This window comes from Octopus bimaculoides, chromosome 2 (genome assembly GCF_001194135.2).
Source record: "Octopus bimaculoides isolate UCB-OBI-ISO-001 chromosome 2, ASM119413v2, whole genome shotgun sequence".
In the NCBI taxonomy this organism is placed as follows: Eukaryota; Metazoa; Mollusca; class Cephalopoda; order Octopoda; family Octopodidae; genus Octopus; species Octopus bimaculoides.
This window is the reverse complement of record NC_068982.1, coordinates 132,362,021-132,375,833: the sequence shown is the minus strand read 5'-3', so window position 1 is coordinate 132,375,833 and position 13,813 is coordinate 132,362,021. Positions and strand designations below refer to the sequence as shown.

At 35.3% G+C, this 13,813-nt stretch overlaps 1 protein-coding gene across 1 annotated transcript in view; it reads left to right on the top strand.

Annotated features, from left to right (window-relative positions):
• The window catches only part of LOC106867967 (potassium voltage-gated channel subfamily KQT member 1), a 255,118-nt gene that overhangs the window by 204,082 nt on the left and 37,223 nt on the right, over positions 1–13,813 (top strand). Inside the window, exons 7-8 of the mRNA XM_014913048.2 lie at positions 8,193–8,289; positions 12,752–12,892. Of these exons, the coding sequence (XP_014768534.1) occupies positions 8,193–8,289; positions 12,752–12,892 (238 nt within the window). The remainder of the gene's footprint in view (positions 1–8,192; positions 8,290–12,751; positions 12,893–13,813) is intronic.

The window sequence follows — 13,813 nt, the reverse complement described above, 5'->3', positions numbered from 1 at the left end:
GTGTTTGGGTAGGTGGGTGGGTAGGCAGGCAGCCAGGCAGGCAGGTAGGTAGGTAGGTAGATATTTTCTTTTTCTCTGATCTTTAACTTTATGTTAATATCCACTGGGCTGCTGATTTCCACAACTGTACAGTTCCTCTTCTCTATCTCAAATCACCATGTCAGGTCTATTATGTTTAGATTTTATTGAGGTTTTCAAGGGTTACATTTCACCAGTACTCCTTTTTATTTTGAGTGGCTATGGCTCCCATCATACTGTGGGTTCTTATTTCTTTGGCCTCAGAGCTATCCTTCTGATGGATCTTGTTATATAGTGTCCTAGCTACAGCATCATGTCTCATTAGGAGATAATATTGTGATGACATTTTCAGACAACTGCTTATGATGTGGGTGATTTCTTCAGGGTTAACTCCACAAAGTCTGCATCAGTTACTACATTTTACTGCTTTTCCAGCATCAGGTATTTGGTTGATATTTCCTGTTCCTGGATTGCAAATATATACCCTTCAAAGTGGGAGTTAGTAATCCACTTGTTGGTTCATGATAGACTACTTTGATGAAAAATGTTACTATCATCCCAGAACTTTTTACTAACATATCCATGCATGGTCTTCTGATATATGCTCATCCTTTCATCTGTCTGTCTGTCTGTCTGTCTGTCTGTATGTATGTATGTATGTATGTATGTATGTATGTATGTATGCGTTTTTGTATGTATATGTGCAATTGCATGCACCATTGTTTTGACCCCATATGATGGTGTAAATGAGCATCACCATCATACAAGTCTGTTGTTGATGTTGTTAGTCAGCAGACTTCTGAGAAAAACATGTCCAGCTGTGGAAACAGGTGAGGGCTGGTGGCAAAAAGGGCATCTAGTCAAAGAAAATCTACCTCAACATATTTCATCTTACCCATACAAGCAGAGAAAAGTGGATGTTAAATGATGATGATAATAATGTTAGGGCCACTGATTTACACAGCATTATCGTATAGATAGTTGATAGTTCCAGAGCTTAATGTCACAGATAGAAATCTCAATATTCTGCCATGTAAGCCCATTCATAATCCTGTTTGCTTTTCAGTAAATTCAGACTGTATAGAAATTCATTTGAAGCTTTTCAGTTCCAAGTGAATATGTATGGGGATTGATATAGAATTTTGTGACAAAACATAAGACTCAGTTTTCTCTTTTCCCTTTACAGAATGTATTTTTTTCCTTCAGCTCTATCATTATCATTTATGTCTTTTAAACTGTCCAAAAACTTATTAGAAATATCTGTATTTTCTTCACAAGCTATCTTCTCAGCTTACACCTACACGTTAATAGAAGTCTTGTTTCCATGTCATTTCACTGGAAATAACAGGAAATTATATACTTCAGAAGCTTGCCAAGTACACATGAAAATTTAGATACCTGTCTTGGTCTCCATTTTTTTCCTTTTTTTTCTTTTCCATATCACATGCTGCTGCTCGTCTCGTGAAATTACCATCTGCCCGTGTAAAAATGTTCAAATTTTGTCAATTCAAAATATGATAATACCATTCTGAATCTACCCACTACAAGGCATGATAGCATACTATTTCTTTTTACACCAGCAAAAAGTATATGTTTTCAGCTGGATTACCAGCCACAAGCATATACATACATAATGAACATACATAATATATGTTTTTCAATGACAACCAATATAATAACTACAAGGATTCCGAGGGCTAACAAATATTACAGTTGTATTATAAGAGATGTAATTATCTGCTACAAAATTTGTATTAATATTTCAAAGATTAGAATTATAACAAAAGAATTTAGGTGATATAATATTCATGCTTTCTTCAAAGGTCATAGCTCAGTGATTTAACTTATTAAAAATATATCAAAAAATCATTTATTTTGCTTTTTCGTTAAAAATAAAAAAATCAATCAGTTTAAAGGGAAAGAAAAAAAAATAAGCAACAGCTAATTTTTGCATTATCTCCCTTAAAATTTTTCCACTGTTTATTTACGTAAATAGAGATTGAAACAATGGGAAAATCAGGTTGGATTTCTGCCGGCTGACGTCTATGTGAGAAGCAGTGGGGAGCAGAAGACTTCCTGTGAGTTGCATTTTTGAGGATAAAGTTTTAGATGAAGGGTTTAGTGGTAAGACACCACAAACGAGGAGAGACAAGTGAATGTCATAAGTGCATCCAGCTTGTTAGTTCAGAAGAGCAAGGTCTATTGCAGAACAGACAGAAGGAAGGGTACAATGGGTTGATGTGCTATCCATTGTTATGTATAGACAAGCGAATCCTTGCCAATCAGTTGGGTAGCTTTTAGGGACACTACCTTGCCTATGTGTGTGCATACAGGTGTGTGTGTGTGTGTGTGTGTGTGTGTGTGTGTGTGTGTGTGCGTGTGTGCGTGCGTATGTGTGTGCGTATGTTTATAACAGCTGCTCTAATACAGATGTGTGAACAGTTCACTGAAGGGAGATGGACTTGTGCTTTGTATAGGGTTTAGAGCTGAAATTGTTTCTGAGCATGAAGTGACAGTAAAGCTTTTTGGACGCATCCAGGTGCACTTTTAGCTCCTTTTATAGATATGTGGCCATAATGAGAGATCATCAGGGGCCCATCAAATAACTAAAGAAAAATTGATGATCAATAGAAAATGGCTCCGTCAAACCCCAGTAGCTCACAAGAACATTTATTTCACTTACCTTTCTCAAAAGAAATAGTTCTTGTTGTCTTCAATGTATACAGCTCCTCTTTGCTCCCTTATTCCCCTCAGATTGATTCAACTGGTAAAAACACAAAATATTCATTAACTGGAACTCTCCTACATTAATCAGTGTCCTCATACATTGGTATTTTTGACCATCGCACCAACTTTTTAAAACTGAAAGTTTGCACCATAAAACAGTCTCTTTCCACTTTGGATCATCCAACAATTGTTTAAGCTTTTTACATTATCTGTCATCATCATCATCAATGTCATTAAAGCGGTGAGCTGGCAGAAATGTTAGAACGCCAGACAAAATACTTAGCAGTATTTCATCTGTCTTTACGTTCTGAGTTTAAATTCCGCTGAGGTTGACTTTTCCTTTCATCCTTTTGGGGTAGATAAATTAAGTACCCATTACATACTGAGGTTGATCTAATCAACCGGACCCTCTCCCCAAAAATTTTGGGCCTTGTGCCTAGAGCAGAAAAGAAAAGCATCATCATTATCATCATCATCATCATCGCCAACATCATCATCAGTTAACATCCATTTTCCATGATGGCATTGGTTGTATGGTTTGATAGCATCCTACAAGCTGCATGGCTGTATCAAACTCCGCTGTCAATTTTGACAAGGTATCTATGGTTGGATGCCCTTCCTTATGCTTCCGAACCCCATAGTTCAGTCCCACTGCATGACATCTTGGGCAGGTGTCTTCTACAATAGCCTAGAGTGGATTTGGTCGATGGAAACTGAAAGAAGCCCTTTGCGTGTATGTGTGTGTGTGTGTGTCTATCGGTTGTCCCGCTATTACTTGACAACTGTTGCTGTGTTTATGTCCCTGTAACTTAGTGGTTTGACAAAAGATCGATAGAATAAGTACCAAGCTTTACAAAAAAGTAGGTACTGGGGTCAATTCATTTGACAAAATATTCTTCAAAGCAGTGCTCCAACATGGCCACAGTCAAATAGCTGAAACAAATAAAAGATAAAAGACACACACACATTCACATGCACACTCACTCACAAGCACACACTTACACACACACATACTCACACACACTCACGCACAATTACTCACACATTCACAGACACACATGCACACACACACACACACACACACACACATACAATATGTAGTATTAAAATCATGACAATATAGCTGGTTGCCAAATTTGATAATCAGATTTCCTTACAGACTGATACTATTTTCTCCTACTTCAGAACAAATAAGGCTTCCAAAGCCACAGGTATCTAATATTTATTGTGTCTTCAAGACATTATCAAAGAGCTATTCCAAAATTGTTTATTGTAACAATGACAAGAAGTTGGAAGCTGAGAGCTAAAAATATTTTGTATGGACAACACAATATATATATATATTATAGTTTTCAACATATATATATATATTATCATTGTCATCATCACCATTTAACATTCGCTTTCTAAGTCTCCTTATTTGGATTATATATTATTCTTTGCTAGACTCACACATTGAATTTACTGGTGTTGTACTTCGATTTTCTACACCAGCAGAATTTCAATCTTCCTCAGGGTTCTAATTCAAGAGAGTAAATAGCTACAAGCTCATGTTGAATGCTGCATTGGAAATTCTCCTACTTTTCACTTAATTAGGATTATATAATATTAGAGGGGCTATGTATTACTTTATCTTTGATGCCTCTAGATCTATTATTATTATTCTGGTTAGTATTAGAGGGATTATATATTAATTTATCTTTGAAACCACTATTAGCTAGGGCATTGTTATAGTAGGAGGCTGTTTTCTTGAAAATTTCTTTAGATGACGAGAGGTTAGACACTTTGTTACTAATATTAACTATTTCACAGTTTGAATGAGCCACAGGCCTAGTTATACTCATTATCAAAGTGAAGCAAAAGTAATAGGAGAAGTTTGAGAAAATGAAATAGAAACAATTATCAAATGGTTGACATCTGCTTACATTGCATTCTTATTGTACAAGAGATGGTAGGGAGTGATTGTACAACTGGATGTTAATACATATTCTGGGTCATAGCAAGAGCAAGTGAGGAGAGAGAGAGAGAGAGAGTCTACCAATTACTTTGTTTTTGTGCTGGACTTGCTGAGTCAGGTAATTGCCAAAATTGGGAACTTGCTTAATTTGCACTTGGTATGCTAATGTTTGCTGAGCTGTAGTACTCTCCATATATACATGCATGCATGTCTGTATAAATATCCATATTAAGTAAAAAAACAAAAAGAGATAAAATATGTGTATTCTATGCATTTTTTTTTTTTTGTTTCCTTATTCCTTAATTTAAAATTCAAACTTCTTAGCCCATCAAATATTATAGGAAAATTGTTTATCATACTTTCATTGACCATCTGCTATGGAACAACGTGTGTGCGTATATATATATATATATATATATATGTATACCTTTTCCTTCTTACTTGTTTCAGACTGTGGCCATGCTGGGGCATTGCCTGAAAAAATTTCTAGCTAAACGAATTGACCCCAATAATTAATTCTTTTAAAGTCTGGTACTCATTCTATTTGTCACTTTTGCCAAACTACTAAGTTATGGGGATGCTAACACACCAACACCGGTTGCCAAGACAAAGATGCACACATATACGTGCATGCAGGCAAAAATGTATAGAGAAGCCAAAAAAACCCCAGCATCTTTCAACTTTCTTGTAATGGTTCTTCTAGAAACAATCTTGGTTTCATAAGTTCTAACTCATCTTGACAGTTCCTGTAAGATTTTCTTTCTTTGCTAAATAACCAAGAATCTCAGTCTTCCATTATTTGCACTTGAAGTAGTCCTAGGCTTGCTGTACCCTTACTTCCTAACTACAAGTGTACAACTGGTCTCTTTATGGTAGAATGAGAAATAGGAATTGTTTTCTTCTTCAGTTCTTTGTGGATTTCAGAATATGTCAAGTCTACTTTCCAAAATATAGCAGTTTGAGTTTTAATATTCGCATTAACATGAAACTAATTTTCTTTTAAAGGTATATCTTATTTAAGAGAATGCAAAAGACATGAATTAATCCATCCATCCAACTTGTATTTTAAGTTTTTTTGGTAGAACTTTTGAGTTAAACAATTAAAAAATTTCCTGTATATTTTCACTGAGAAGAAATCTGATAGAATACTTCTTGACATTTTAAATACCTTTCCAACATTTCATTTTAAATAACAATCTCCCAAAATAACAAAACTATCATCCACTGTCTATGCACACAATCTTTATTTCTTTTGTCTCACATGAGATACTGGCCCTTAAGGATAAAAGAAGAAAATTTAATATTTTCAGAATTTAGATTTTTTATAAAATTCTTTATGCAACTTTGAAAAATAGGTTTTGCTATTCCAAGAAAAAGTAAAAAATAAATAGTTAGATAGTGTGAAGGATATATCACTGCTTTTAGAACAGATAATCTGGTTGATTTGAAAAATGTAAAAACGTGCTACACTCTAATGTTCCAAATTTACAAGTAACATGTTTTAACTCTTTTTCATTAGGTCTAGTCTGTTTGTCTATCCATCCATTTATCTAACTTTTTATCATCTATCTTTCCATTCATCTATCCATCCTATCCACCTATCTATCCATCTTTCAATCTGTTTGTCTGTCTATTGTCCATCTATCCATCCATCTGACCATCCTTCCCCCCACCTATCCATCTCTTTGTCTGACCATCTACCCAACTGTCCAGCCATTTGACAGCCTACTCATCTGTTTTTCCTTCCATCAAAAGAAATAGCACCCTACTCAATTACATTGAGTCTAGTGTAATCTTCGCATGGCATAGTGTAAAATCTGAGACTTGTCAATGTGTTTGGAGAAAATTGTGGGCAATGGTAACTTTTATGGCAGAGGCATATGAGGCTGATTTTGTGGGGTTTTAAACCAGTCTATTGCACAAAGTAGGGGGATATGTGCATCGGTGAAGACAAAGCATGACATAAGGCATATGAGATGTCTTGGAACAGCAGTCTTGACTCTGCTTATTTGGCATCGCTGAATTGACATTGAATTACTTGACATCAGATATTTCAACATCTCTCTCTCCTCCCTCTCTCCCCTCTGTTTCTCTCTCTCTCTCTCTCTCATTTTCTCTGTCTGTGATATCTATGTGTGTATATTCCTACACATGCATGCATGTGTGTTTATATGTTTGCCTCCAATACCAAAAAGTACTGTCACCAAAACAGGTTCAATATCCAGACAGTTGTGCCTATTGCCACCATCCACACAGCCATATCCAATCTTCTCATTCTGAGACGTGACCAAAGAAGAGAGCAGATATTGGGTTAATTAGAGTAAGAAAAATTTGTGCTAATTTATGTTAATTAATTAAATATCATTACAACAAAGTAAGTTTCTACTTTATCTAAAATGGATTCTTGCTTCTCAAAGTACAATATTTAATCTTATCTTACAGCATTGACAATACCTATATTTTATTAGATTAACAAAACCTGTTTTTTACTTAAATTATATCGTTTCTTCATATTTTTCTCATTTCTACAATATTCAAAATACTAATGATAATATCAATGCATAGAGAGGGTTTTAATGGGTTTTGTAAGGTGCTCTGATAATTTAAAGAGTGATGCTCAAATATCTGGAAAATTTAGTTATTTAGTAAACTTCCAGATAGGAGAGAGTTTATTGTTTATGTATATAGCTTGGGTAAAAGCTGCTATGTATCTCACAGGTGGACTTTACTATTAGCAATGCACATACAATATGTGTATGTATTTTATGCATTTGTGTATGTGTGTGTGTGTGTATGTATTTTATGCATTTGTGTGTGTATTTGTATTTAATGCATTTTTTTATGTGTGTGTATGTTTGTATGTATGTGTATGTATGTGTTGCATATTATTTTTGGCTGTGGTCAAGAAAGGCAAAGCATTCAATGAAAATTTCCACGATGAAATGAAAACCTGGGTCAGCATGGGTGGTAAGTTCTCTGAACACCTTCTGCCAGAGATGTCTATTGTTATTGCATCTGTGCAAAAGAGCGCAAGTCCCTTACAGGACTGAAAAGCCACATCCATGCTGCTCATGTTTAAGAGAACAATCAAACAATGGCATTACTCAAAAGTAAGTTGTAATCATAATATACATAACTATAGTTTTACAGGTGCATTACACAGAAGATGCTTATGTTTTTGGAAATGGAAGCAGCAAGTTTTATTCTATCTTCAATTTCTTACTGAATAAAAGCAAAATAAGCTCCTGTTTATATACTATAGGGTGTCCACAAGGTCTGGGTACATGGAGTAAATAAAATCATAACATAAACAATTAAATATAAGAAATAATAATTTCTTAAAGTATGTGTTAATTCCCATGTACCCAGACACCCTGTAGTATTTGACTGGGTTGACTATACATTCTTCTTTTGACTATTCTAACTTAACATGATTTATATCAACTATATCGATATAACTTGATTAATTTTTTTTATTTTTGAATTGCAGAGGAATTCGATTTCTCCAGATTCTACGAATGCTACATGTGGACCGACAGGGAGGTACCTGGAGATTACTTGGCTCTGTTGTTTACATCCACAGACAGGTAAGATGACATGTTATCTAATATTGTGTGATGTTATGAATGAAAGCATTCAGCTGACAGAGTGAATAGAAAGTTGATTGAGTTGCTGTAAATGTTTATGTTGTTGAGTATAGTGATTGCTTACTTGTGAGGGTACATGGTTTTGTGATTCTGGTACTCAACTCCCTATTGTAAGGTCATGCATTTGATTTCTGGTGATGCATTGCATCCTTGAGTAAGACACTTTATTTCATGTTGCTGCAGTTCACTTAGCTGGCAAAAATGAGTTGTACCTGTAATTCAAAGAGCCAGCCTTGTCACATTCTGTGTCATGCTGAATCTCCCTGAGAATTACATTAAGGCTACACATGTCTGTGGAGTGCTCGGCCACTTGCATGTTAATATCACAAGTAGGCTGTTTCATTGATCATATCAACTGTAACTGTTATCATTGTAATCAATAGAATTCCAGATTTTGGTGGGTTTTTTGCTTGCTTGTTTTGAACCTTATTTGTAATTATTGATGAAAAGGAAAATGAGTCTTATTTTGAAGATGTGAACTTTAGTCTATCTGAAGCCAAGTTTTTATGTGATTGATGTGAAGTCAGTTAACGTTGCTAGATTGTGTTGCCCAGGGTGACCCTTGAATGCAACTTCTATGGAACCAAGAGAAAGTGTAGTCCAAAATAACATGTGTTATCTTTAAAGGATATGATTGGTAGGGTGCAGATTTGAACCAAAATTCTTTGATATTAGTATAGTGGACAGGGAATTGCCCAACTGATTATTTTTGTTCCATTGTACAGACTTTGACATGGTTGTAAAAAAATGTTTGGTAAAGCATTGAAGAGGAAATAAGGTTGCTGCTAATTACTATGTAGATCACTGTGAGCCTCACAAAATCTGGCACTTACTGATGAAGGGTAAAAAAACTCCAACTTCTGTACTAGAGATGTGTAGTTTCTTCACTTTGTCTTTTCTACTGTTACCTCAGTAGCCTCTGTTCCTTAAATCTGACTGACTTCATACCACTTCCACACCTGACTCAGCTCTCTTCTTCCCATCGCCTATATTGTGTTAATCTACCCCATCCTTAAACCTTGCGTTAATGACTACACCTAATCCCTCTACACCAAAACATCAATGTTCTGGGATTCTTTCCCTGCACATGTTTTCTCAACAATTATTGTCTTGCAACAGTTCAAGCAGAATACTAATCATTATCAATTTCACTAATCTATGACTGTCTACGAAAGCCTTGGGTCAAGCCCTTTGTGGCTGTGTAGTAAAAAGCTTACTTCCCAACCACATAGTTCAATGTTCAGTCTCACTATATGACAGATTGGGCAAGTGTCTTCTACTATGGCCCCAGACTGACCAAAACCCTGTGAGTGGATTTGGTAGATGGAAACTGAAAGAAGCCTGTTGTATATATATATGTATATATACATATCTATGTGCATGTCTTTGTGTCTGTCTTTGTCCACCACCACCACCACCACCACTTGACAACCGGTGCTGTATTTACATCTGTATAACTTAGCAGTTTGGCAAAAGAGACTGGTAGAATAAGTACCAAGTTTAAAAAAAAAAATCAATACTGAGGTCAATACATTTGACTAAAAATTCTTCAAGGTGCTGCCCCAGCATGGCCACAGTCTAATGATTGAAACAAGATATAAGATAAGGCTTATCTTAATAAGGAATTATACATGTGTTCCAGCCCCTAATATACCTGGCAGTATGCAACTTATAGGGAACCTATTTTATAAGTGGCACCAGCCAAGTGAAGTTATAGTCCAAAGTAGAGACTGTATTATCCTCAAATAAAGGTCAAGTCTGAAAGCTGGTGACACTGTAAAGATACCCTATGCAGAAGGTGGAATAAATCAGGGAACAAGTTAGACTTACTTCTCACCCTTTAAAAATAGGGTTTGTGCATTTTATCATGACAGCAACACAAAAAAAATATATATTTATATCTTACAGGGTACATGGTGTCATCTGCTCTAGCTCAGGGTTTTATTTCTTAGTAACTTACCTTTAAAACATGTTTCTCCTAAAGTAGTTCTTTACCTAAGAGTAAATTACTCATTAGTAGAGTTATCAGAAAGATAGGTAAATGAGTAAAATCAGCAGAAAGAGAGAGAGAGAGGAGGAAATGGTGAATCATAAATAGATGTATATAAATTGGGAAGAGGGATATCAGAACAGAATTTGTGTAGAAATTAAGAAAGTAAATTTGTTAGAAAAAAATTTGTGGTAAAACAGAGACTATTTAAAAGAAGCAAGTTTACATGAAAGCCAACACACATTTTATAAAGTTGGAGATGTGACAATGAACAGAATTTCTTTACAGAAGTGATGATCATTCATAAGAATATATGTATAGAAGGAACAGAAAGTAAGAATAGTGAAAGGGGGTGAAAAGATGGGAGGTTTCCAGAGAGAAATTCAAAAGAGATAGGTTAAAATTTTTAAATTATATAAAATTAGAGTAGGATAAGAGATACTTTTCATAGAGAGATATCATGTTTGAGGATCTTTGAAAATACTATAAAATTAAACACACTGCTGATAATCTCAAAAACCTTCATTAATTTGAGAAGCAGCTATTAAAGCTAGGCACAGACTATGTAAAAAGATTATGGTAGTTCTGTATTGCTGAAAAACTTACATGAATAGAATTGACTTTGAATATTTGCAATGCAGAAGTTGTGAAAGAAAAAATATTCAGACATTCAAATATTACTCCCAGGCTACGATATACGTTTACTCCACTTATGATAAATTCAATGTCACTAACATGCACTTAAGAAAGTAAGTGATTTGACAAAGAGCAAAATACGCAGTATCATTATCACTGACAGAATGAACAGCCTAGCTTCATAACACAATATTTCATTGCAGTAGTGAGAGAAAGACAGAAAAGCAGGAGTATTAATACTGATATTAAGAAATCAATTCAACCAATTGTTCTCTTATATTCTTCCCTTACAATAAGTGATCTTGTACTTTAGAAGAAATAATCTTCATCTTTATTCTTGTCATTGAAACAAACATTGGCAATGGTTACAGCATCTTCATTGTTGTCATCATCATCATCATTCATTCAAATAATTTTTGTTGTTATCATTGTGATATTTGTTTGACAGATAAGCCTACTCTCAATAGATAAACCACCATCTGTACTGTTAAAGGATTATTTAATAAATGTCAGATTGAACAGCTGCATAGAGAGATCCTATTCATTTATAAGGGACCATTCAGTTTTGAATTAACAGAAAAAATATGTTGTTAGTGAAACAAATGATCACAACTCAGTTTTCTGATAATTGGCCTCCACAAGCTTTAACCCTTTAACGTAGAAAGTTTTATATACAAATCTATAAATTGTTGAAGAATGTACCTGTCCTATAACTATATGTATACATATATACATTAAAGATGTGTAGGAACGTGGTACTATTCTACTCACAGATTGGACTTGTAATGTGCGAATCAGCCAGTCAATTTCTCTTTCTGAAAATCCCAGTTTATCCAGATTCTCCTTTAAGCATTTACTAACAAAACCTAGTGCTCCAATTGTTATTGGTATGAATATGAATTCATAGTCTGGATATAGAAGCTGGAGGTTTCAGAATAGTTGTCCATAGATATCCTCTTTTACTTTGATTTTCTAAGAGATGTTTATATCTGCAGGGCAACTAACCTCTATGATGGTGCATACATTTGCCCTTCTGTTCCAAACAACAATATCCAGCCTGTTATGCTTAAATTTGACAGAAGTTTTGATGGAAATATCCACCAGTATTCCTTGAGTTGGTGTTTATGAATGTATTCCATAACAGAGGGATTTTATTTCAGGAGTCTTTTTTGCAGATGGCATTGTAAATTGTTTTAGCAACTACATCGTGCCACATAGGGAGGTAGTACCATGACAACATTTTAGGACAGCTACTAATCACATGCGTAATGTCTTCCATGTGTATGTATATATGCATGTATGTATGTATGTATGTATGTGTGCATATATAAATGTGTGTCTTTTTATCTATTTGTTCCCCGCACTATCACCACTTGACAACTGGTCGTTTTGTATTTGTACCCATAACTTAGAGGTTAAGCAAAAGATACTAATAGAGTAAGTACCAGTTTTCAAAATACATTCACTGACTTGGTTATTATATATTTACTGCAGAGGTTCAATAGCCAATTAAATGAGGTATTGAATGACTGACTTCTAAGTTGTAAGCTCAAGTATGCTGCAAAACTTTTAATGTATTTATGAGCAAGATACTTTATTCTACAATTTATCGAAAATAGGCATCAGATAGTTTTGGAACACAACCACTGTTAGTTCTACTTACTTTCCTGGTGAGTGAGTATCTCTCATCTACTTCGCACTATAAAACTTGTGCTAAGCACTGTCTGTCAAACATTGATATTTTTGCTAATATATTTCGTTTTATTCCATTTGCAGGAACTAATAACTACACTGTACATTGGTTTCTTGGGGCTAATATTTTCATCCTATTTTGTTTACCTTGCTGAGAAAGATAACAGCAACAAAGAGGGAGAGTCAGCTTTTAGCAGTTATGCAGATGCACTTTGGTGGGGTGTGGTAAGTATGGATTGACATATCGTAAACAAACTTGTGCATTTTGTATAAAACTTAAAGCAAGGGAGATATCTACAGAATTACCTTCATGTTTCAGATATTTCTACAGAATTAATTTCACTTTTGCATCTAAATAGTTTTGTGGTTATGTACTGGCAAAAAAGAAATCATGCATCAGATATAATATATCTGCGTCAGCGTCTCACAATTGTGTTTCTGTTAACTTCACAACTACTGCCCCACATCTTCTTTACCATCTTATCTATCACTCAGCTTCTCATAAACACTGCACCATATTACCTGTCATGAGGATTGGGATTGAATCTACCCATATTCAATCCTCCCTGCCACCACCCTTAACTCTCTACTTTTCTCCTATCGTGACATAAGTGCATGAGAGTTGGCACTGAATCTATCCACATTCACTACCCCTTATTCCTTTTGTAGCAGCACAAAAGCAACAGAGAAAGGAGACACTATGTCTATGGCTCAAAGGCTGGAGTGAAATAACAAACAGCTTCAGGCTAATGAGTCAAGAGGCCTTTTTTAGGGGGTGGAAGAATACAATCCAAGCTGTCTGTACATATTGTTGCAGCACTGTACCAGATATGTGGGAAGTATTCTAACTGAACTTGGTAAAGTGTTGATAATTGTTTAAGCTTTGGTGTATTTAAATGTCGTAGAGGTGCAATGGCCCAGTGGTTAGGGCAGTGGACTCGCGGTCATAGGATCGCAGTTTCGATTCCCAGACCGGGCGTTGTGAGTGTTTATTGAGCGAAAACACCTAAAGCTCCACGAGGCTCCGGCAGGAGATGGTGGCGAATCCTGCTGTACTCTTTCACCACAACTTTCTCCCACTCTTACTTCCTGTTTCTGTTGTGCCTGTAATTCAAAGGGCCAGCCTTGTCACACTGTGTCACGCTG